The sequence below is a fragment of the Schistocerca piceifrons genome, chromosome 2 (assembly GCF_021461385.2).
Source record: "Schistocerca piceifrons isolate TAMUIC-IGC-003096 chromosome 2, iqSchPice1.1, whole genome shotgun sequence".
In the NCBI taxonomy this organism is placed as follows: domain Eukaryota; kingdom Metazoa; phylum Arthropoda; class Insecta; order Orthoptera; family Acrididae; genus Schistocerca; species Schistocerca piceifrons.
Window position 1 is genome coordinate 452,356,793 of NC_060139.1, and position 23,819 is coordinate 452,380,611.

The 23,819-nt window shown below is 42.6% G+C and overlaps 1 protein-coding gene and 1 non-coding gene across 3 annotated transcripts in view; one reads left to right on the plus strand and one right to left on the minus strand.

Annotated features, from left to right (window-relative positions):
* The window catches only part of LOC124777017 (probable serine incorporator), a 114,585-nt gene extending 101,727 nt beyond the window's left edge, over positions 1-12,858 (minus strand). Inside the window, exons 1-3 of one of the 2 annotated variants that reach the window (XM_047252269.1) lie at positions 12,626-12,858; positions 11,370-11,534; positions 2,895-3,067 (exon numbers count right to left, since the gene is read on the minus strand). In XM_047252269.1, the coding sequence (XP_047108225.1) occupies positions 2,895-3,067; positions 11,370-11,534; positions 12,626-12,661 (374 nt within the window). In that variant the 5' untranslated portion in view covers positions 12,662-12,858. The remainder of the gene's footprint in view (positions 1-2,894; positions 3,068-11,369; positions 11,535-12,625) is intronic. The other variant, XM_047252270.1, reaches the window with a different exon arrangement.
* Positions 12,859-23,512: 10,654 nt separating this feature from the next.
* On the plus strand, positions 23,513-23,587 carry Trnas-cga. Its single transcript has one exon. It is a non-coding gene; the product is annotated as a tRNA-Ser (tRNA).
* The last annotated feature ends 232 nt before the right edge of the window (positions 23,588-23,819 follow it).

Here is a 23,819-nt window from a genome sequence, read left to right on the forward strand (position 1 = left end):
TGGGGGTGACATGGTATTAGAAGGTGGAAAGTGTAACATGAGGCTGAAATGAAAATAAAAATATATTGGGAGAGATAAAGGTGAACTAGAAAGCAACTGGAGATCTGGTGTGAAAAAAGGCGAAAAAGTGTTGGTTAAAGCTGGTCTATGTTGATCTGTGGTGAACTTGGGTTGGTAGACAACGATGTGCATAAAGGTTAGGTGGTTGTGTTGCCGCCAAAACACATAAAAGGGTGGAGAAATACTATGTGTAAATGTATTAAAAGGAGTGGTTTTGTGGTGGCAGATTATCAAAATGAGGCTAACAATTGTCTGACGAAGAAATAATGACGTTAAAACCTGTGGGGAGCGGCTAAAATGATCAGTGATGTGGGAAAAACGGAAATGGAAATAAAGCGAAAGTTATTAGAACTAAACCGAAATGGTTGTTTAATAGGTGAAAGGAACCGTTTGTGAACTAGAAACGGTGGATTTTATAGCAGCGGTAGTGTTGAAAGCGGGAAAAAATTTTTTGGTTATGGTTTGGAAGTGGATTACGTATTATTGAGTATATATAGGCGGGATAAAATTGTATAGTAGATTACGGTAAAAAGGAGAAGGTGAATACAAAGTGAAACTACTGGCAAAAACAGAAAGAGAAAATAGAGAGGGTGGGGAGTTGTTCCGGTCCCGGGAGCGGGGGGACTTACCTTTGGGGGGGAGGGCAGGTGGGGGGGGGGGGGGGGGGTGGTATGCACTTGTACCCACACGCATGTCCGTCCACCCGCACATATGCAGATATGTGCGGATGGATATGGATGTGTGTGTGTGTGTGTGTGTGTGTGTGTGTACCTGACCTGTCCCTTTTTCCTCCTAAGATAAGTCTTTCCGCTCCCGGGATTGGAATGACTCCTTACCCTCTCCCTTAAAACCCACATCCTTTTATCTTTCCCTCTTTCCTGATGAAGCAACTGTGGGTTGCGAAAGCTTGAATTTTGTGTGTATGTTTGTGTGTCTATCGACCTGCCAGCGCTTTCTTTTGGTAAGTCACATCATCTTTGTTTTTAGATATATTTTTGCCACGTGGAAGTTTCCCTCTATTATATTCATATCATTAATTTGAACCCAACAATTATGTTAAATAATTTAGTTAGATGTGAATGTGTTGAGGTGAACTTCTTTAGCCAGAAATTTGCTATTTTATCATTTCCAGGGGCTTTCCAGTTGTGTGTAGAATTAATTGCTCGGGTGACTTCATGTTGCAAAATTATCACTTCAGGCATTTGTGGTATCATCTTGTATGAGTCTGTTTCTGCTTGATCCACCGTGCGTGTCTTATGTTGTATCGGGTTTGACCACATGTTGCTCCACAAGTGTTCCATGTCTGTTATGTTCGGTGGATTGTCTATTTTAATGTGTGTGTTATCTATTGTCTGGTAAAATTTCTTTTGGTTTGTGTTGAATGTTTGGTTTTGCTTCCTTCTATTTTCACTTTCTTTGTATCTTTTAAGTCGTTTGGCCAATGCTTGTAATTTCTGCTTCTTTTCATCTAATTGCTCTATTGCTTCTTGTTGTGAGATTTTACCTAACCTTTTTCGTTTTTTGTCTGATATTTCATTTCTTATAAATTGTGTTAGCTGTCCGATGTCTTTTCTCAGTTCATCTATTGTGATCTGTAGCCTGTGTTGCCATGCTGGTTTTGTGGGTTTCTTCTGTGTGTTAGTTGGTTCTGATCTCTGCCTAGTGTGTATATTTAGTGTAGTGAGTGCTCCTACATAAACCAGTAGTTGTAACTCTTCCATAGTTGTATTTTCATTTATTTTGTTGTGTATTATTATTATTTTATACTATTGGACAATTACTTGTAAGTATACCACTCTGGTACAGCAATGATAAGAAACAGAAACCATTAACAGAGCAAACAAAAGGAAAAATTAAATTTCAATATTCAGTTATTCCAACCGAACAATTGATTTGGTGCAAGCTTGATATAAATCTTCGAGCAATCCATTAGTAGTGCACAAAGGACAGTCAAATGGTTCAAATGGCTCTGAGCACTATGGGACTTAACATCTATGGTCATCAGTCCCCTAGAACTTAGAACTACTTAAACCTAACTAACCTAAGGACATCACACAACATCCAGCCATCACGAGGCAGAGAAAATCCCTGACCCCGCCGGGAATCAAACCCGGGAGCCCGGGCGCAGGAAGCGAGAACACAATGGACAGTCCATTATGATACTTAGCACCATTTGTGCCACAGATTTGTGAGTCATCCCATTTATGCATGTGGACAGTAACTAGTTCTTACTGTACCAACAAATGATATGGTTGAGTTTGCAAAATGTATTCTGAGGAAGGCTCAAACAAGGAAATTTGATCTTTGTATTTTCAACTTACAAGCAGTTTTGCTCAGGTGAGGATGACCAATCCGATTCTCTTGAAGCTTCCAGACTGAAAGCCTTGGAGAACACAGCAGGATTATATCGTTCACAGAGAGAAATTAGTTGTTCAGTAGTCTAACCCATAACCAGGCACAAAAGATCACTGACTTATTAAGTAAAGTAGAATGGATAATGCTTAGATACTAGTTTGTTGAGCCACTGGATAGATTTCATTAACAACAGTGACTCAGAATACTGTCAAATGTATTACAATACCCGTTCACACAAAAAGCTAAGTTGGGGCATGTTTGAGTGTGAACTGGTTTTATACCATACAGCATTTATTACTTCATACACAATGGAAAGACAGATACAATGGAAAGACAGATGAAAAGCCACAAAAACAAACAGGTCAGGTGTCTAAAAAATAATCTTACAGGCTAGTATTTTACAAGTGAGCTCTCTATCATCAGATGTTTACAGTTTTCCATTAACATTCACAGAAATCTTTTACTGCAATGTGACTCACCCATTCTGAATTCCTGAACGAGGATCTTTAGACGTCTTAACACCAATCATAATAAGAGCCATGAGTGCAAAGAAGCATGTAAGTGCAAAACATATCCTGTAGACAGCCAAATAACCTACTGCATTTTGACAATTTACATCAGGCATTATCCCACTATTCCCACAGAATGGAACCTGAGAACAGAAAAATTTCAGATTTGCAACAGAGGCCTTAAATGTAATAAATAGAACTTAATGCAATACAAATTCATGTGTGACACACTATCACTCATTTCTGCTACAGGCAAATCAATGTTTAAACCCGCAAATCTGAATAAATGTACTTTCTGACTACATCATGAGCAGCACCATAAAATTAGATTGTGTTTTCAATTTAAGTGTTTCTCAGGAGGAACAAGTTGGGAGGGGAGTCCACCCATTAATTATGTGAGGTGCTTGGGAGGAGGGAGTGGGGGGGGGGGGGGGGGGGGAATCGGGTGGGGTGTCAAGCTGAATCTCGTCCAATCTTACATGGGGGACAGGGGGTTGGTCAGTTGGTTTAAAAGAAGGTGGGGGGAGGGGGGGGGAGAGACCAAACTGCTAGGTCATTGGTCCCTCATACCAATTAAAATAATTCCACAAGGGTGGGGGCAAAATAATCGAGACATACAAAACCCAGCTGGAGAAAGCAGAAAACCACAAGAATGACAGAACGGCAACAAACACTAAAATGGACAAACTCGGACAAGAAAATCACAGAGACACAAGAAACATGAAGAGATCAATACAAGAGAGCAGATTACCATGGCTGGCTATCCATGAGAATATAAAGGAGAAGCCAGCCACTCTCCAACACATTAAAACCTCCACCCTAAAAGCACTAGGGTGGAGGACACAGAGGGACAAAGGACATGCGCTAAAACTTAAATCAAATGATAGAACCCACCCTCACAAATAAAACTTAAATCTAAAGCTGCTGTTGAGGCATTGTCGCCCAACACCGAAGGTAGGGAGGTGGGGTAGTTAAAAGTCCGCTGCAGAGCAGCGGAAAGTGGGCAGTCCAGAAGGAGGTGGACGACCACCATTTGTGAGCCACAGCGACACCGAGGTGGGTCGGCACAACGGAGGAGGTAATCATGCGTTAGCCACATATGGCCAACGTGGAGCTGGCAGAGGGTGACAGACTCCCTGCGAGAGGACCACAGTTTGTTGTGCATACTGTCCTGCCATTCCGTCTCCCAAAGCCGACAAAATGCAAGTAAGTTTCAGAGATGCCCGTCACCAGAAGCAGTTTCCACGGAGCCTATTTGGCCAGCCTGTCAGCAAGTTCGTTGCCTGGGATTCCGACGTGTCCTAGTGTCCACACAAACATCGCTGAAAGATGGGACCATGCCAGGGTATAGATGGATTCCTGGATGGTGACTACCAAAGGATGACAAGGGTAGCACTTGTCAATAGCTTGTAGGCTGCTCGAGTCAGTACACAGGAGACATCACTCCCCAGGGGATGAGCACTAGATACGGCTGCCAGCTCTGCAGTGAAAACACTGCAGCCATCTGGCAAGGAGTGCTGTTCAATATGTCCTCCACGGGCATACGCAAAGCCTACGTGACCATCACCCATCGAGCTGTCGGTGTAAACAACTTCATGGCTCCGGTACTTGTTGAGAATCGAGAGGAAGTGACAGCGGAGAGCCGCAGGGTTAATGCAGTCCTTAGGGCCATGATAAAGGTCCAGAAGAATCTGCGGCCTAGGTGTACACCATGGAGGTGTACATGAATGGACCTCGAGGAGAGGTGATAAGGGGAAGGACTCCAGTTCAGAGAGAAGGGACCAGACACGAATCGCAATCTTAAGCCCTGACCTGTGCCGCCGATGCGGGAGATGAACCGCCGTAGTTGAGAAAAGGAGACGCTAATTCAGATGCGCAGGAGAACTACGAATGTGTGCAACTTAAGTGGCAAGCAGTTGTGCATGCCTAACCTTTAATGGAATGACTCCAGCCTCCACCAGGACACCTGTCACCGGACTCAGTCTAAAAGCTCCCATCGATAGGCAAAGGCCGTGGTGCACTGGGTTGTGTAAATGCAATGCTGAGGGCGCCGCCGAACTGTAAACCAGATTCTCATAGTCAAGGCAGGATTGAACAACGGCTCTGTCTGTAGAGCTGCAGCAGCGTAGAGCAATCTGCACCCCCAGTTGGTGTTGCTCAGGCAGCGGAGGGCATTGAGATACCACAAGCACTTCCGCTTAAGCTGACGAAGGTGAGATAGCCAAGTCAATCGGACATTGAAAACCAGTCCTAAGAATCAATGTCTCCACTACAGTGAGTTCTGGTTCTGGATGAACGGTGTGACGCCAACAAAAGTGCATGACACACGACTTTGTGGCTGAAAACTGGTAAGCCTTGGGTTACAGCCCATGACTGCGCCTTGAGAATGGCTACCTGTAGGCGCTGCTGAGCAGCACCAGTACTGGTGAAGTAGTAAGAAATGCAGAAGGTATCCCATACAGAGAAGGTGAAAGCGTCAGCCCTACAGCCACTGCTAGACCGATAATAGCCACTAAAAATAGATACACCCAATACGGAGCCCTGCAGAATGCCGTTCTCCTGAATACAGGGGGAACTATGGGAGACACTGACTTGGACATGGAATGTAAAGAGCAGCAGGAGGTTTTGGAAAAAAAAATTGGAAGCAGGCCCAGATACCCCACTCATTCAATGTGGCATGGATATGATGTCACCACGTCATGTCGTATGCATTACGTAAGTCAAAAAAGACAGCAAATGTTGGCATCTGGAAAAGGTTGTTGGGATGGCAGACTCGAGGGACCCAAGATTATCAGCAGTAGAGCGACCCTGGCAGATGCCGCCCTGACATGGAGCCAGTAGGCCACGTGACTCCATGACCCAACCAAACTGCCGACACACCATACATTCCAGCACCTTACAATAAAAGTTGGTGAAGCTGATGGGCTGGTAGCTATCCACATCAAGTGGGTTTTGACTGTGATTGAGCACCAGAATGATGGTGCTCTCCCACCACTGCAATGGGAAGACGCCATCACACCAGATCCGGTTGAAGATTACGAGAAGATGTCACGTGTAGTCAGACAAGAGATGTTTAATCATCTGACTGTGGATCCGAACCGGCTGAGGAGCTGTGTCGGGGAAACGTGCAAATGCGCTGAGGAGCTTCCACTCTGTAAACGGAACATTATAGGGTTCACTGTGGCGTGTAGTGAATGAGAGGAATTTCCTTTCCATCCACCGTTTGAGAGTGCAAAAGGATGGGGGGGGGGGGGCTAGTTCTCCAACACAGAGGCCCGCACATAGAGCTCAGCTAAGTGCTCGGCAATCACGATTGCGTCGGTAGATAACATACCATTGATGTTAATGCCATGTTGCTTATGTTGCTGTAGAATGCGCTGATGCTCTAATTTCTTCAGTGACTTCCAGTGACCACCGAGGAACTCTTTCACTGGGGGCACCACAAAGAATGAGGGATCGTGTTTCCCACTGCAGAAACAATCATTGTAGTGACCCGCTCAATGACAACATTGATGGCACCAGGTGGGGGAGATTCAGCAGTGACAGCATAGATGAAGGCTTCCCAGTCTGCCTTAAAGCCCATCTGGGTAGGCATCTGTGGGCATGATGCCAGGGGAGTGACAGGAAGATGGGGAACTGATCACTACTGGGGAACTGATCACTACCACACAGGTCGTCATGTGCTCTCCAGTGGATAGATGGGAGAAGGCCAGGACTGCAAACCGAGATATCAATGGCTGAATATGTGCCATGTGCCACATTGAAATGTGTGGCGGCACCTGTACTTAAGAAGCAGAGGTCGAGTTGTGACAGCAAATTTTCGACCTCTCTCCCTCAGTCAGTAAGCATTGCGCCACCACACAAGGGGTTATGAGCTTTAATATCTCCCAAAGTAGGAAAGGTTTAAGGAGTTGATCAATCAGTGCAGCCAATACGTTCAGGAGTACTGCACCATCTGGAGGAAGACATACATTGCAGACAGTTATTTCCTGCATTGTCCTTATCCTGACAGCCAGAGCTTCAAGAGGGGTTTGAGGAGCCACAGGTTCACTACGTACTGAGTTCAGGACAGATGCAAACTCTACTCGACACTTGATTATAGTCACTGCCGTTCCTGTAGTACCCCTTACAGCCGCGGAGCGCACTGGTCCGCATTGGTGGGAACCAAGTTTGCTGGAAGGAAATGCAGAAAGCTGGTGTAAAGTTTAACAGTTGCCGCAGCTCAGCCAGGTGGTGGAAAAAACCACCAAAATTCCACAGGAGGATTACATGATCATGAGACTGGGAAGGCATGAAACACTCAATGAGGTAGTCTACGCCTGAGGGTCACCTGCTGCCACCAGTTGAGTACCTGTGCGATCGACATCCTTTGTGCCTGAGGGCCCAGCGAGATTTAGGTCCTCAGAGGACGCCAGAATCTCCACCTCATCCTCAGACACAAGAGCTTGTAGGTAGTGGTGGTGGTGTGGATGCCACCGCAATGCCTTGGTTCTTCTTCTTCTTCTTCTTTCTAGGTTTTTCTCGCTGCTGCTTAGGTTTGTCCAGCTGGGAGGGCTTCATTGATTCAGTCTCAGGGACTGAGGAGGACCATGAAGCCCTACGCCCAGCTACGTGTGGTTGCTTCAACCACTGGTGGGTATCAGCTTTGCCACTGGTAGGAACCTTGGAAGTGAGTGACTCAAAGGGTCCCTTCCTAGTGAGAGGAGCTGAAGAAGACTTACATTTCTTCGACTAAGAAGTGGGGACTGACATTGCAAATGGTTGGAGGGGGGGGGGGGGGGGGTGCTCCTTAAGTAGGTTGTGCAGGAGCAACAGGGAGGAAAGTGCCCCTCACCATCAAGAGGGCAGGTGTGGAGCATGACAGCTCAGAGCTAACTGCTCGTGGCAGAATGGAAGATGGTAGAACCATTGTCTCCGTGGCAGCGTAGGTTGATGTCATATGCAGAGGATGTATCCTCTCCTACTTTCTCTTAGCCTCAGTGTAGGTCAGTCAGTCCATGGTCTTTTATTCCATTATTTTTCTTTCTTTCTGGAGAATCCTGCAGTCTGGCGAGCATGGCAAATGGTGCTCTCCGCAGTTGACACCTATGGGAGGCACAGCACAGCGAGTACTGGGATGTGAAGGATGTTCACAGTCCCAACAGGTGACACTGGAAGTACAGTGGGAAGACATATAGCCGAACTTCCAGCACTCAAACCACCGCATTGGGGGAGGGATATATGGCTTTATGTCAAAGCGGTAAACCATCACCTTGCCTTTCTCGGGTAATGTGTCACCCTCGAAGGCCAAGATGAAGGCACCGGTGGCAACCTGATTATCCCTTTAACCCCAGTGGACTTACCAGACGAAACGGATACCTCACCGCTCTAAATTGGTGCACAGCTCACTGTCAGACTGCAAAAGAAGGTCCCTGTGAAATATGATACTCTGGACCATATTCAAGCTCTTATGGGGCATGATGGAAACAGAAACAACCCCTAGCTTGTCACAGGTGAGTAGCGCCCGTGACTGGGCAAAGGATGCTGTTTTGATCAAGACCGACCCTGACTGCATTTTGGACAAACCCTCCACCTCCCCAAACTTGTCCTCTAAATTCTCGACAAAAAACTGAGGTTTCATTGACAAGAAAGGCACCCCATCAACTCTTGTACATACAAGGTACCGGGGTGAGTAGACTTCACTGCCATCCTTAGCCTGGCATTCCTCCAATGGTTTGGCCAGAGGGGGGAGGGGGGGGGTTGATGATGATTTGGGGTTTTATTTCTTAGCACTGAAGTTAGACCTTGACCACTTAGAGACTGCTGATGTTTGACAACCAGCAAGAGATGAGGCACTACGCTTCACAGTGTGTCATCCGCCCTGATGCCACCCACTCCGATCAGGGCCCCACCCTACAGGTGCCATCCAGCCGCAGAAAAGGCCACCTGGCAAGATGGGCATTGCCAAGAGGCCCAACGCCCCAGGATGACAGGCATCTACTCATTGGCAGACGTTGGGAGTTAAAGGTGCAGGCATCAGCCGAATGATCCCTGTGTGGCCTGGGGGCTACAACCAACAGGGTACATGAGGCCCCACCGCAATGGACTGGCTACTGTGCTGGATATCATGCGCAAACGAGCCAAGAAGTCCATTATCGTCGAGATCACAGAAAGCGATACTGCATGGAGGATGGAAGAAAACACACCCAGGAGGGTGACCTCACCCAACAGCTGGAGAATGAGCACAAGTGCAGATCCACGTTGACTAAGGGTGCAAGAGGTCTCAGCACATGATTGACACTATGCACCATGTAAGGAGCCCTTCCTCAATTGGCACGCTCTTTGGGAAAATTTTGAAAAATGGATGTCACATTCTACAGAGGACCATCACAAAGGCCGAAACATGTGAGACTTCTTTTAGTCACCTCTTACGATAGGCAGGAATACCTCAGGCCTATTCTAAACCAAGACCCGCAGAGGGTATCAGTTTGCATTCTATATCGTTATTTCATCTGAAGAGGCAATTATCTCTTGTTAACCACCCCCTCAAACTCACAAACAATAAAATATCACCAGTCAGAATCTTACAAGCTCTATGTAAAGCATTCAGCTCTGTAGATCACAAAATTTTACTAAGGAAAGCTGAACGCTATAGCTTAAATAGTAATGTAAGGATGTGCTTCAAGACATGACTATATGACAGAACACAGAAGGCAGTGTACAAAAATTTTGCAGTGGTACCTGCCTGCTCTGCCTGGAGTACAGTGAAATGTGAGGTACTGCTTGGCTCCATGCTTGGTCCCTTACTATTCATCATTTTTATCTATGACCTGCATATGAGCCAAAAAGTACAAATGACACATCCATTACATCTGATAAAGAACAAAACTGCACGCTAGAGAAACTACGACTACTGTATTCAATGAAGCTCTAGACTGGCTTGGTTTAAATAGTTTGCCCCAGAATGTTAACAACACTAAGGTAATTCAGTTTCACACACCACATCACACGAAGATGCTGAAATAAAATGTGATGACAAAGAAATATTGAGAACTGAGTCTTCGAAATTCCAGGGATTACGTATTAATAACAAACTTAACCGATGAGTTCATATCCTCAACTTATGTACAAGGCAAAATTCCGCGGCATGACCCTGGATATTTCTAGTCACTTGATAGATTTTGGATAATATTCAGAGGAAACCTGTCACAAGCAAATAAAGTCTGTACAGCATAGAAGAGCATATCAGAATTATGATTAGAGTCCACCCTAATATGCTCTTGAACGGCTGAGGAACCTCACCATGCCAGGTCAGTACATTTTTCCATCATGTTTTCTGAACAAGAACAGTACACTTTACAAAATGAACAGTGCATATCATGATTATTGTACAGCAAGTACCCATGATCTTCATAAAGATATAAAAATCACAGCTTTGTACAGAAAGGAGCATGTTGGTGAAGCATAAAGGTACACAATGAACTAGGTTCATATCAAATTGGTCACTGGAGATCTGACTAAATTCAGAAAACACTTAAAACTATCTTTTGGACAGCCCTTTCTATTCTTTACACGAATTTTATGACTATGTGCAACACTTTGTGAACTGTATTTAATTTCAAGCATTTGGCAACTGGTAACTTGATTATTGACAATGTTTTACATATAAATTTGAGTACAAGCCTTTTAATTTGTGTGGCTATTACTACTACAATTATCTGATCACTCAGGACCTCACTTTTCATGTATCCGATTACATATGATTCAGACTGTAACCATCTGAATGATGATATTACTGTAATAATCTGAAATATTCTACGTCCTACAGCCACACACACTGAGAATCCACGGAACTTTAAAATAAATCTCTTGTCTTTGTCCCACATCAAACTTTAAAGCCACTGCCTAGAATGGCAAATGGCAGTGCCAGAGGAAGCATCACATTGGGTCACTGCTTCTGCCTCCGACTGTTGCTACATAAATTCATGGGGACACACAACCGTCACAGTTTGTCAGGCTAATGCTTGTAATATTTGTGTTATGCCATCTATAGTGAAGAGTATAGTGGCTAAATAGCTTCAAATTACCTGAACTAACTGAAAATCACCACTAAATGTTCTACAAGCACCCCAAAGCAGACACAGTTACACATGGATGGAATGTCAGATGGTGCACTGCCCCACACCAGTATACATCACTCCACCACCTGCCTTATTGTGTGTGCAAACCATTTTAGCACCACCTTAGGGAGACACTACAACTTATTACCAGAAACTGTACAAGCACTGCACACAAGTCACTGTCATGGCCTTTTTTCAAGACTTCTGGACTTAGAGACTAGTGTAGTAAACCAGTTACACACCAGAATAAAGTCAAATCTATACTGTTACAGGCCAATAAGACCAGAACACATCACAGAGAAAAAAAAGACAATGGTTACGTACAATTCAGTATTGATCTACTCACCTTTTCAAGTTCTTTCTGTAGACCTGGAGAGAGCGTTATGCATGCAGCTATGGTACCCAACAACAACATAACGGCATACATGATGCGTGTTGATGTTGAGTTACGACATGAGGGACAAGCTGCACAGCATAAGGAACAGGCTGCACTTGTACAACAGCAAGCCAACTGTAACAGACATTACACTTAGTAGTATTAGGCCCACTCAGAAAACAAAACTATGTTTTGAACTCAGCAGTACTATAATGGCTGTGAACTGTGACAATGATTCTGTGGCATGTGACAACAGTGCTCAAAGAGACACTGGCAAAATCTATCTTGCTCCTATATAATTTTTACAGAGTAACAAACTGAGCAGGGTGGCGCAGTGGTTAGCACACTGGACTCCCATTCAGGACGACGATGGTTCAAACCCGAGTCCATCCATCCCGATTTGGGCTTTCCGTGATTTCCCTCAATTGTTTCAGACAAAAGCTGGGATGATTCCCTTGAAAGGGGACGGCTGGCTTCCTTTTTCATCCTTCCCTAATCCGATGGCACCGATGACCTCCCTCCCACAAATCAACCAAGCAACCAGACTAACAAGAGATCAAGGTTGGATGGTAAATGACAGTTCGATTATGAGTTTGCAGAGCTAAGGAACAACCTGTTACGAGGTTAAGTACATTTCGTGATATGGAGGGTTATTGGCGAATAATGCATTTCGATACTTTGTTTATAATTGCTATTCTGATGGCGACAAATGTCTTGGTTGTATTGATGATTCTATATAGCCTACAATGTCATTTCGTCTTCATGAAATATCATAAGAAAAACTGCTTACACCACACGCCTAAACCACGTCAAGAAAACTATTGTATTTAAATAGAAACTCACAATGCTCTTTAATTTTTTTAAAAATAATGGAATATGTTATATTTGCGTATGTTCACGGCGTGATAACAGCCCCTTCTTAAACATACAGAATAAACTAAGTGATGCAGGAGATTTCTGATGTTATTTACCTCGTTTGCCTGTCGTCGATTTTCAAATGCATAGGACTATGAAAAGGATTCATTAATCAGTTACAAACATATTCTAAACATGCGCTCATAGGTGTATGTTGAAGCTTCATGAAATTAGTAGGACATAATTTCTCTTTCAAAAAGAATCTCATCAATATCTGTTGATAACAATGATGTAGGCTCTTGCACCTTATATCAATAATAAAGACGTGACAACTTATTTTCACAAAGCATTATGTAATTGACAGCTATTACCTGGCCTACTGACAGGAGACCAAAAACTGCTCCCATGATGAAGGACTTTAATTCTTACGATTTTTAGTAATTATCTTTTTCTTGTAGTTGGTCTAGTAGACGTAAAGAAACGAGATGTTTCAACACTGATGGTATTTTCATGCACTTCCTTAGGAGTGTGACAGAAAATTTCCCCACTACGCATCCCACATTATGACTTAACTACACACTGTCAAAAAGATACCCCACAAACACATTTTAGTCAAAGAGTACATTGAATACCATCCAAAGACATTACGTGCTTATAGGGAGAGACTAGCTACCACAGTCGCGACACTTCGCCTCCATTTCGTCGCCTGCTGCCAAGCGGCCAGTAAGTAAAACTGTTGAGCTCGGCGGGATCGCGAAAGCAAATAGTAGTTTTTATTTTGCTTTGTACAATGGCTTTTACAAACTTGAACGTAGAGTGGCGTAATAAATTGCAGAAACAACAAGGAGAAGATAGTACATGTCCTTTTTTAGGTTTCTTAAGGACCCTGAAAGGTATATACTATCATGTTACTGAACTGTATCCTCAAGATTCACTTGAAAACTACATGTATATTAATTATTAATGTTTCATTTTAGTAGTAGAAAATGGCCAGTGCATAACAGACGATAAGATCTTATGAAGAAAGACCCTGCTTACCTTTAAAATAATGTTAAGTTTTGTTCACTACATGTCGAACATGGCCAGTTCATGAATGCAGAAAATAATAAACTCGTATGGAATGCAGTAACCACAATGTTTGACGTCCCGAAATAACCATCTCAACTGACGATGAGAGGAAGCTGCGACAAAGGTTCGACAACCCGTCTAAAGCTGTAAAAAACTCCTATGGCACAGAAGTAGCCAGTTCAACTCTCCATATATCAATGCCAGATCCATCTTAATCGTCAACACAGCCCTGTTTTGACAATGAAGTGGTAAAATTAAGTGAAGTTATTCATGTCTAGAAAAAGCGCCTGAAGTTTCAAAATGTGCAGATCACTAGACTTCATGCAAAACAACTACGGGACAAGGAAAGCGCCTATCATTTTGAGTATAGACGCAACAGAAACTGTATCAGAAGAATCAAGTGAAGAAGGACAAACAAAATTTGAAGACTGTAGGATCCCGATATTTAAAAGATGATGCCCTTGACTTGTTGTTATTCCAGATAAGCATGCTATCTGCAAGATGGAAAGACGAAAATAAGCTGTTTGCGCTAAGTTTGTTATATTACAGCACTCAGGCATATAGGTTTGGTCAGAATGTTTTATGTTTTCAATAGTGTGTACATTACAGAGGTATGTGGAAGGCATAGAAATAAAATGTGGGATAAGTGAAAATATGTTCTACCCTTTAAAGCACAAAGTACAACATTTCTCCGAGACTGATAAGGAAGCGCATATGTAATTCGATGAAAAGTCTCTAATGGCAAATTTAACATATGATAGCACTTCTGATAGTGTTATTGGCTTTGAGGACTTGGGATTTATACTCACAGTATATTTCTCCCACTGAAAGCAAATGAAGCATCGATCCTTTTTGCACATAGAGGTACATATCTGTGATTCTAACATGTGAATTTATATGTTTATATTCCGTTGATATCAACGCGGTAAGCTGCATTTCTGTCCAACGTCACAAGTGTTTCTTCCCGAATATGTTGTAACTTGCCACTGCATTCACGATTTTTACCCCTACTTGCGCTTATTTTAGAATCATTTTTTTAAAAAAACCCTATGTCTTCCGATATTACACAAACCCTTGGAGGCAAAAAAGAAAATCAAATATTTTGTATATCACGTGCGGAAGGTATGCAAAACAAACACTACGCTTACAATGCACCTGATGTTCTCCTCTCTCACCACTTGAGGCACTAGTGTTGCTCCAGCTGTCAAGCGGTAACAACTTTTACAGCAGTGAGTGTCACGACTATTATGTTAGACTGTGCTAGCTACTGAGCTGCGATACGGAAAGTGTTTACGTACAGAAAAGTCTCGTCCCTCATTGGCCGAGAGTCATGATGTCATTTCTGGCCTAGCCAAGTCCGACTAAAGATACATCTCTAGTCGGTCATGTAGCTGAGCCGAGGCCAGGACTGAACTAAGTGGGCATAGAACATATGTATTAACTATGGATTATAGTGTAGGGCTACAAAATGTGGAGCAGCACGATAGATGTCTCTATGGTCAAGCTACCGTAATCCTTTGCGAAAACAGGGTGTTCATTTCCACTGTTTAGCTCGGGAAATCGGAAGAAGACAATTCAAAACAGACACGTCACTATACAATATGCTCGTTAAATTTCTTTACTAACCTACTTCACTGGAGACTCACTATACTAAAATTTTTGATCAAAGTTGCTCAGGAACCGTCGTTGAACGGTTAATAGTCTGTACAACAGCATTTAATTAAATGTTGGTAGCAAGCTCATTATTGAAAAAGAAAAGAGAGAGAGAGGCAGAAATGGAAATTATTGTGGGTGAACCTGTGGATAACGAGAAAAGCTCAATGTGTTCACCAGAATTAGTTGCATAAGTAAAGTGCGAGGACACAAATAACTAGGAAATCATTTGAGAATGGGTGACTAAACACATCAATTTGTCCTTTCAAAAGTCGTCCTCCATATTCGAAAACAAGACATCCATTTAACAAATGTCATTTCCTAATTTCATGTCATCATAATCGATGTTTTTAGAAGGCATGCAAACTCCTGCAGATGTGTTATTCATGATTTAAATAACGTTATAATGCTCAACATGACACGTTTCGAGAAATTATTGTCATTATCAAGTGCAAACATTTACAGTACATAGGCATTTTATGTGATATTTAAATGTGTGTTGTTCAGCCTCTCGGGTCCTGCAGCTGTTTATGGTTTACTGCAGCCATGGGCAGGCAACCTTTGATGAGTCGCAGGCTGGATTCACAGACATATTTCAGCTTGCAGGCCACGTTGTCACATGATGTGACAGCAGTGTTCCTAACACATAAAGTCAAAACTAATGGGTCTGCGACGTTAATGTTTACAGGGTAACGGACCGATATGAATGACACCCCTTTCGCTACAAGTCATGCCAACAAATTATGACTCAAAAATAGCATTGTTGAATGTAAGTTTATGTTCACCCACTCTTCACGTTTTTATTCATTTACTCGTCTTTATCTATGACCTTTTTCAATAGCTGGCTTAAAACTTCCAGTGAAAACTTCTGTAACACAGTTAGTAAAGAAACTATGCTCATGACATGTTAATAAATAAATTTATGTGAAGATGAGATGGTAGTCATCTTGAAATGTCATCATGGACAAATAAATTCCTATAAAACTAACTGGTTGCAGCTAATTCATTATAAATTACCCACAATTTCAACAGATTCAGTTTTCTAATATCTCCAAAACACACAAGAATTAGTTGCTAAAGATTATATGAGAAAGAACTGTAAACAAGTGAACAGAATGGCGATTTGTCAAACAGATGATAAATGTCCTAAAAGGCTCAATAAATTTTGGTAATACTGAAAATATTTTGGATGGCATCAATACTGTTCCTCTATATTTCTAGTATTAACAATAACATAACACTCACCCTCAGATTGTCATTATATTGATGTATTGACAATAGTATTGAATGTGTCAGGGCCTCCTGACTCCCGTGTGAAATTTGTATCATTGCTAATAGTACACACAGATCGTATAATGTTTACACTGCACGAAAAGGACGAAACTGCTCACACCAAAGACAGCAGAGGTTTTACAGACCATACAGTCAATAATAAGACAGTAATTATGTGATGTGATAGCAGTGCCTGTAATTCATAAGTTCCAAGACATCTGTGATATGCAGGTTTCCAAATAAGATATTTGGAATCACACCTAAGCTCTTCAAGAGAACATAAGTATTATCATAGAAACTGAAACACAAAAACTCGACTATACAGCCAAAAGGAAATTCACCTGACTTGACAGCAGCTTGCCCAGTGCATAAGGTGGAACTTCATCATCTGTGACTGTGATAATACGCGAAACCACATCCTCAGATGTTTATACCTATTTTCGAGCCGTACTTTGTCTCAGCGTCTTGATTGTACTCCAAAATAAAACTTTTCAAGATCATGTGGTTGTACAGAAACCCATGTGAGACATGGCGACTTTGTCTCAACCCAGTACGATGAACACACAGATTTTGCCATCAGCCATCAGGGAAGTTGAAAAGTTACACTTAATGATTGTATTTACAGTGGTTTACTGATTTAAAAAAATATTGAACAGCACATTAATGTGACCTCTGAGTTTGAATTTTCAACACAAGATTATTGACATCTGGATTTCGTCAACAATACTGATTCTTAAGGTATTTTCCAGATTGTAGCCTGTTAACCTCGTACGTGTGTTGCACTTGTTTCCTTAAGAGAGAAAATGTTGTTCACACTTATATGTGCTTCCAAAATGACAAATTTTCCTTGTTGCAAATGACCTCAGCTGCGGATATTTCTCTTCAGTCAAATAAGTTTTATAAAATTCGACCAGGCCTACTCCTTCAAATTTAGATTTTAAAGACAAATCTTTCTGAAGTTCAATAAGATCCATTTGAAAGTTTTCTACATCACATGTTATTGGGTTCGCAAATATAGCAAACGTGCCGTCTGCATTCCTGAAATCAGAAAACTTTGCTGTAAATTGCACTAATAATGATTTCAGCTCATCAGCATAAGTGACATGATCAACATTTTCAAGAGCTGACACTGTAGGAAAGTCTGAAGAGCTGTCAGGTGACTGTATAATTCGTGAATTAACTGCCCTGGAGTTTGTAGTTTAACTCATTTAAATGAGCTGTGATGTTAACCAGAAATATTAAATCACAAATCCATTGGGGATCATATATTTCAGCCAAGGGGTTCGCTTTGATAGCCATGAAATCTGCTGTTTCTTGTGGAAGATCATAAAAACGTTTTAACATTTGGCCCTTACTCGGCTATCTCAGTTCACAACGATGAACTAAATCTTCATGTTCAGAGCACAGATCGTCCAAATACTGTTTGAATTGGCGGTGATTTAGTGCATGTGACTTAATGAAACTGATGCTCATGGCAACTATGTCAGTGACATGTTTCATGTTAATTAATTTAGCACACAAATTTTGTTGCTTAATAATGCATTGAGGAATTGTTAAACTCTCTTTGTCAATATTTAGTTCAGGAGATTTTTCCTTTAATATGCCAATAAAACCTTTTCGTGAACCAACCATGGCAGGTGCTCCTTCTGAACAAACTCCACTGAGTTGTCTACACTGCAGATTGAAGGTTTCGATGATTTTTTCAACTTCGTGGAAAACATTTCAGCAGTAGTGGTTCATTTTAATGGTTCTAATGCTAATATTTCTTCTGTTATTTTGAAGTCGACATCTACACCATGAACAAAAATAGCTAATTGAGCTGTCTCTGACACACCAGTTCTCTCGTTCAAAGCAATGGAAAATGCTTCGAACATGGCAGCACGGCCACACATATTTTTTTTTAATGTCACCAGCCATCATCTCAGATCATCGAACCTCTCTTCATCACGACAAACTTATTTGTTCAAACGCTTTCTTTTATGAGGACATAGTACACCTGCAATGTCAGAGAATCACTAATGACTTGGTAGTGGTACTGTTCACTTTAAATCTAACTTTATCCTAATCATCACACTGTGCTCTCGGTTTGGCAAGCATTTGCTGTTGCTTGTCCAAACTGGAAACTAATAACTTCATTTTGTCTTTCCGCAGTTGCCCTGTAAGCTGCTGTTGAGTATTGTGTTTCGCAGAAAAGTGCCTTTTCATATTATTTTCTTTCACAACAGAAATGATTCACAGCACAATTTAGCAAACAGGTTTATTGTTATACTTCAAGAAGAAGTAATCCTCAGTCCATTTCTTCTGGAATTGACGAAATTCAGCACCTACTTTCCTATTCTTAACACCAGACATTTTGTGAATAAACTCGATGCACAGACACTTGCACAAAATTAAGGAACAGCTAGCTCAGAACTTCAAGTGCAAACTGACAACTGAGAACTGGTTTCTTCAGCGGCACCAGCTGCCATTGTTGAAGTCCGGATGTTTCGTGGGCAGTCGGTAATTTTAGTAGCATTGTTGCCTACTACAAGCGTTTGCGCTCTAAGAGTGTGTTGCACAGATGTAGGCTGTAAATAATGTGCACATTTGACTGCTGTGCTGTAGCAGTGGTGAGAGGTAGTTCTGTACTGCACTACACATGCATGGTGCTAATGAAGTATCAGCCGCTTCCACAGCAACTGTCGACACAGCAACAGCCAGTTGCTGAGGCCAACTTTTGCCTGTGTGGCGTCCCCTGCCTTGTAAACACCAGCTATCCGCCATGACCTGAGACGTGTCACCAGGCTGCATTCTGTCTGGCCAAGTCTTTAAGCAGGACTTTCGCTGGTCTGCATCATCAGCTGCAGACCTGTGCTAAGCCTAGCCGAGCACTGGCAGGAATACCCGAAAATGCGTCCCAGGTGGAGTACAGTATAAGTACCTTGTCCTCTCTGGCGGATATCATCTGCAGGCTGGATTGAAATCAATCGCATGGCGGATCCAGCCCATGGGCTGCTGGTTGCCCAACTGTGATTCACTGCAATCAGACAGATTTATTTTTTCTGATTGTCAGTAACACCACAGAAAATACTTATGTAAATATTTGTACCTGTGAAACATGTCGCACTAAGCATGAGAAAATATGTAACTGGTCCCATGTTTCCCATTTTAAACCATGAATATGAAAAAGCACTGGCCACACCCATCTACAAGAAGGTTAGTAGAAGTGATCCACAAACTGACCGCCCAATATTCTTGACATCGATCTGTTGTAGAATCTTAGAACATATTCTGAGCTCAAACATTATGAGATATACGGAACAGAATGGCCTCCTCAGTGCCAGCGAGCATGGATTCCATAAACATCGATCACATGGAATTCAACTCCCACTTTTCTCACAAGATGTACTGAAAGTTTTGTATGAAGACAATCAGGTAGATGCAGTATGTCTTAATTTCCCAAAAGCATTTGACTCAGTACCACATATACACCTATTGGCAAAAATACGATCACATGGGGTATCAAGCGAAATTTGTGACCAGCTTGAGAACATTTTGGTAGGGACGACACAGCATGGTACGTTGGATGGAGAGTCATCACCAGATGTAGAAGTAGCTTGGAACCCTTGCTGTTCATGTTGTATACAGAGGGTATAAAAAATGTATCCACTGTTTAAAAGTCCATAACTGGCAAACTAATTGATGGAGTTGTCTCATCGTTGGTAGTGTAATAGTTTGTAGTTCCGGCTATCGCCATACAAGTATTGTATTGCGTTGTTTTGTTTTGTCAGATGACAGTCGCCAGATAGTCAGTGTTTTGTTCTTAGTTGCACCTAATTACTCGAGTAAACATGGCTGTCGCAAGGCTTACATTCTATGAAAAGAAGTCAGTTTTGAAGTGGTATTTTAAGTACGAAAACATTAATGAGGTTCAACGGCAATGGCGAAATGAGTATCAAACAGAGCCACCGACACGATTAACGATTCGTCGCATTCGAGACAAATTTGAAGCCGAAAGCTATGTTAAAGATGTACACAAACTACGATCTGGACGACCTGTAACAGTAACAAGTCCAGCTAACTCCCGTCGTGTGTTAAACAATTCACTCGCTCACCACAGAAGTCTGTGAGACAGTGTACCCGTGAAACTGGAGTGAGTCGCTCAAGTGTTCAGCGAATTTTGAAAACAGCAAAGTGGAAGTGCTACTCCCACGATTGCTACACACAATGAACGAGGACGACCCAGATCGTAGAATGGAGTACTGCGAGTGGTTTATTAACATGGTGCGCAACGATGAAGTGTTTGCAGAAATGATTATGTGGTCAGATGAGGCACAGTTCAAACTCAATGGTACAGTAAATCGCCACAATTCCATCTACTGGGCCGCCGAAAATCCGAACGTCCATGTAGACAAAGCCGTGAATTTTCCAGGAGTAAATGTGTGGTGTAGGTTGTCTTACCGGTGCTTGATTGGGCCATTCTTCTTTGACGGCACAGGTGAGGTGTACCTTCAGAAGCATCAGACATCCATTTTACCTGCCATCCGAGACTTGTATGGAGACGGAAGAGTTTACTTTCAACAAGATGGTGCCCCAGACAACTACCAAAATCGTGTTAGGGCGTATCTTGACGAAAATCAACCAGGAAGATGGATAGGCCGTAGAGGTGCTGTGGAGTATCCACCACCTTCCCCAGACCTAACTCCTCTGGACTTTTACCTGTGGGGAACACTAAAGGACGTCGTTTAACGATAAAAGCCACGCACATTGGATGTACTTCCAGAATCCATCGTACAATCATGTGCAAATATCCAACTGAATACGTTGCAGTCAGTAGTTCGTGCTGCAATTCGGCGGCATCGTTTGTGTGTGGATGGTAATGGTGACCATTCCTAACACCTAAAGTGATATCTTTAAATTGGACTTTAAGCAACACTTTCACCAAAAATGAGACAACTCCGTCAATCATTTTGCAAGTTATGGACTTTTAAACAGTGGATACATTTTTTTTGGCCCCTCTGTATTAATGACCTTGCAGACAATGTTAGCAGTAACCTCTGGCGTTTTGCAAATGATGCCGTTATTTATAATGAAGTACTGTCTGAAAGAAGATGCATAAACATTCAGTAAGATTTTGATAAGATTTCAAAGTGGTGTGACGATTAACAACTAGCTTGAAATGTTCAGAAATGTAAAACTGTGAACATTACAAAACGAAAAAACGTAGTGTCCTATTATTGTAAAGTCAACGAATCACTGTTGGAACTGGCCAGCTCATACAAATGCCTGCGTGTATCACTTTGCGGGGATATGAAATTGGAATTATCACACATGCTCAGTTGTGGTTAAAGCAAGTGGTATAGTTTGGTTTATTGGTAGAATACTGGAGAAGTGCAATCAGTCTACAAAGGCGACTGCTTACAAATCACTTGTGCTATCAGTTCTAGAATATTGTTCAAATGTGTGGGACCCATACCACATAGGACTAACAGGGGACATTGAACATGTACACAGAAGGGCAGCACAAATGGTCACAGGTTGTTCGATCCATAGGAGAGTGTTACAGATATACTGAAGTAACTGAACTGGCAGACTCTTGAGCTATCATGAGAAAGTCTATTACCAAAGTTTCAAGAAATGGACTTAAATTATGGCCATTGGAATGTACTACAACTCCCTATGTATCACTCACCTAGGGATCGTGAGAATAAGATCAGAATAAGTACTGCATACACAGAAATGTTCAAACAATCATTCCTCCCACACTCTATACGTGAATGGAATGGAAAGAATCTCTCGTGATGGATACTGTGGTACATACTCTCTGCCATGCACCTGACGGTGGTTTGCAGAGTATACAGGTAAATGTAGACGTAAAATATAATTTCCGCTTAAATCCTTTCACGGTTAGGTTTAGCTTTTTACCAACAGACGAAAGCCATTCTGGCTTGCAGTACAGAACTTGATTCCTACAGCGTACCATTTGACTACTATTACACAAACATGTGAACCAAAATATAAATCACTTAAAGGGAAACTTATGACAGTTAGATTGGGTAAGTCAAAGCACAAATAAATACATTTATTTAAGTTAGGTAACCTAGTCTTTACTTGCTACGCTTGACGGTCTACGACTCCTTATAGTCCATTTAATGTCTTCTTACGTCATGTGCAGCACTTACAAACACACCTGACTGCTCCACCTATTTCTTTGCAACATTCTAATCGCCTATTGCGGTTCCTGTAATAGGCGTGCTTTGTGTAGCTAAAAACGTCGTATTTTTCATACTTTGCAACGATCATTGCGTTGGTAGTCACACACTAAACATACTTCGACGTCATTTTATAGGCCAAAGGCACTACAGCAAGCGAAGTGACAGGCATACTACAACGAACTGGAGGCCTTTTAAGACCGCTATATCATTAACTGACAATTATAACAACTCGTAAAAAAGAGTGACGTGTTAGTGGCAAATCTTCAGTACACCGTTGTTCTGAATTGGCTTTTCGACGTCCCGAGCTGAATAGCGGAAATGGGCACCCTAGTCTCGCAAAGAGACCGTAAGGATATGTATCGGATTTGAAACTTCCTGGCAGATTACAACTGTGTGCCCGACCGAGACTCGAACTCAGGACCTTTGCCTTTTGCGGGCAAGTGCTCTACCAACTGAGCTACCGAAGCACGACTCACGCCCGGTACTCCCAGAGCACTTGGCCGCGAAAGGCAAAGGTCCCGAGTTCGAGCCTCGGTCGGGCACACAGTTTTAATGTGCCAGGAAGTTTCATATCAGCGCACAGTCCGCTGCAGAGTGAAAATCTCATTCTGGAAACATCCCCCAGGCTGTGGCTAAGCCATGTCTCTGCAGTATCCTTTCTTTCAGGAGTGCTAGTTCTGCAAGGTTCGCAGGAGAGCTTCTGTAAATTTTGGAAGGTAGGAGACGAGATACTGGCAGAAGTAAAGCTGTGAGTACCGGCCGTGAGTCGTGCTTCGGTAGCTCAGATGGTAGAGCACTTGCCCACGAAAGGCAAAGGTCCCGAGTTCGAGTCTCGGTCGGGCACACAGTTTTAATCTGCCAGGAAGTTTCATGTCAGCGCACACTCCGCTGCAGAGTGAAAATCTCATTCTGGAAACATTCCCCAGGCTGTGGCTAAGCCATGTCTCCGCAGTATCCTTTCTTTCAGGAGTGCTAGTTCTGCAAGGTTTGCAGGAGAGCTTCTGTAAAGTTTGGAAGGTAGGAGACGAGATACTGGGAGAAGTAAAGCTGTGAGTACCGGGCGTGAGTCGTGCTTCGGTAGCTCAGTTGGTAGAGCATTTGCCCACGAAAGGCAAAGGTCCCGAGTTCGAGTCTCGGTCGGACACACAGTTTTAATCTGCCAGGAAGTTTCATATCAGCGCACACTCCGCTGCAGAGTGAAAATCTCATTCTGGATGTATCGGATTGTTTGGTAGTCGAGCGTCCCCATTTCTGTTAGCCCTAGATGCCTGTACAAACTGCATTGAGCGACTACAGTGCCGTCGTGTTGTGAGTTGTTTAGAAAAAGTTCACTGTATTTAAGTTCTACGAGATTTCGCTTGGTTTTACACAGAAACAA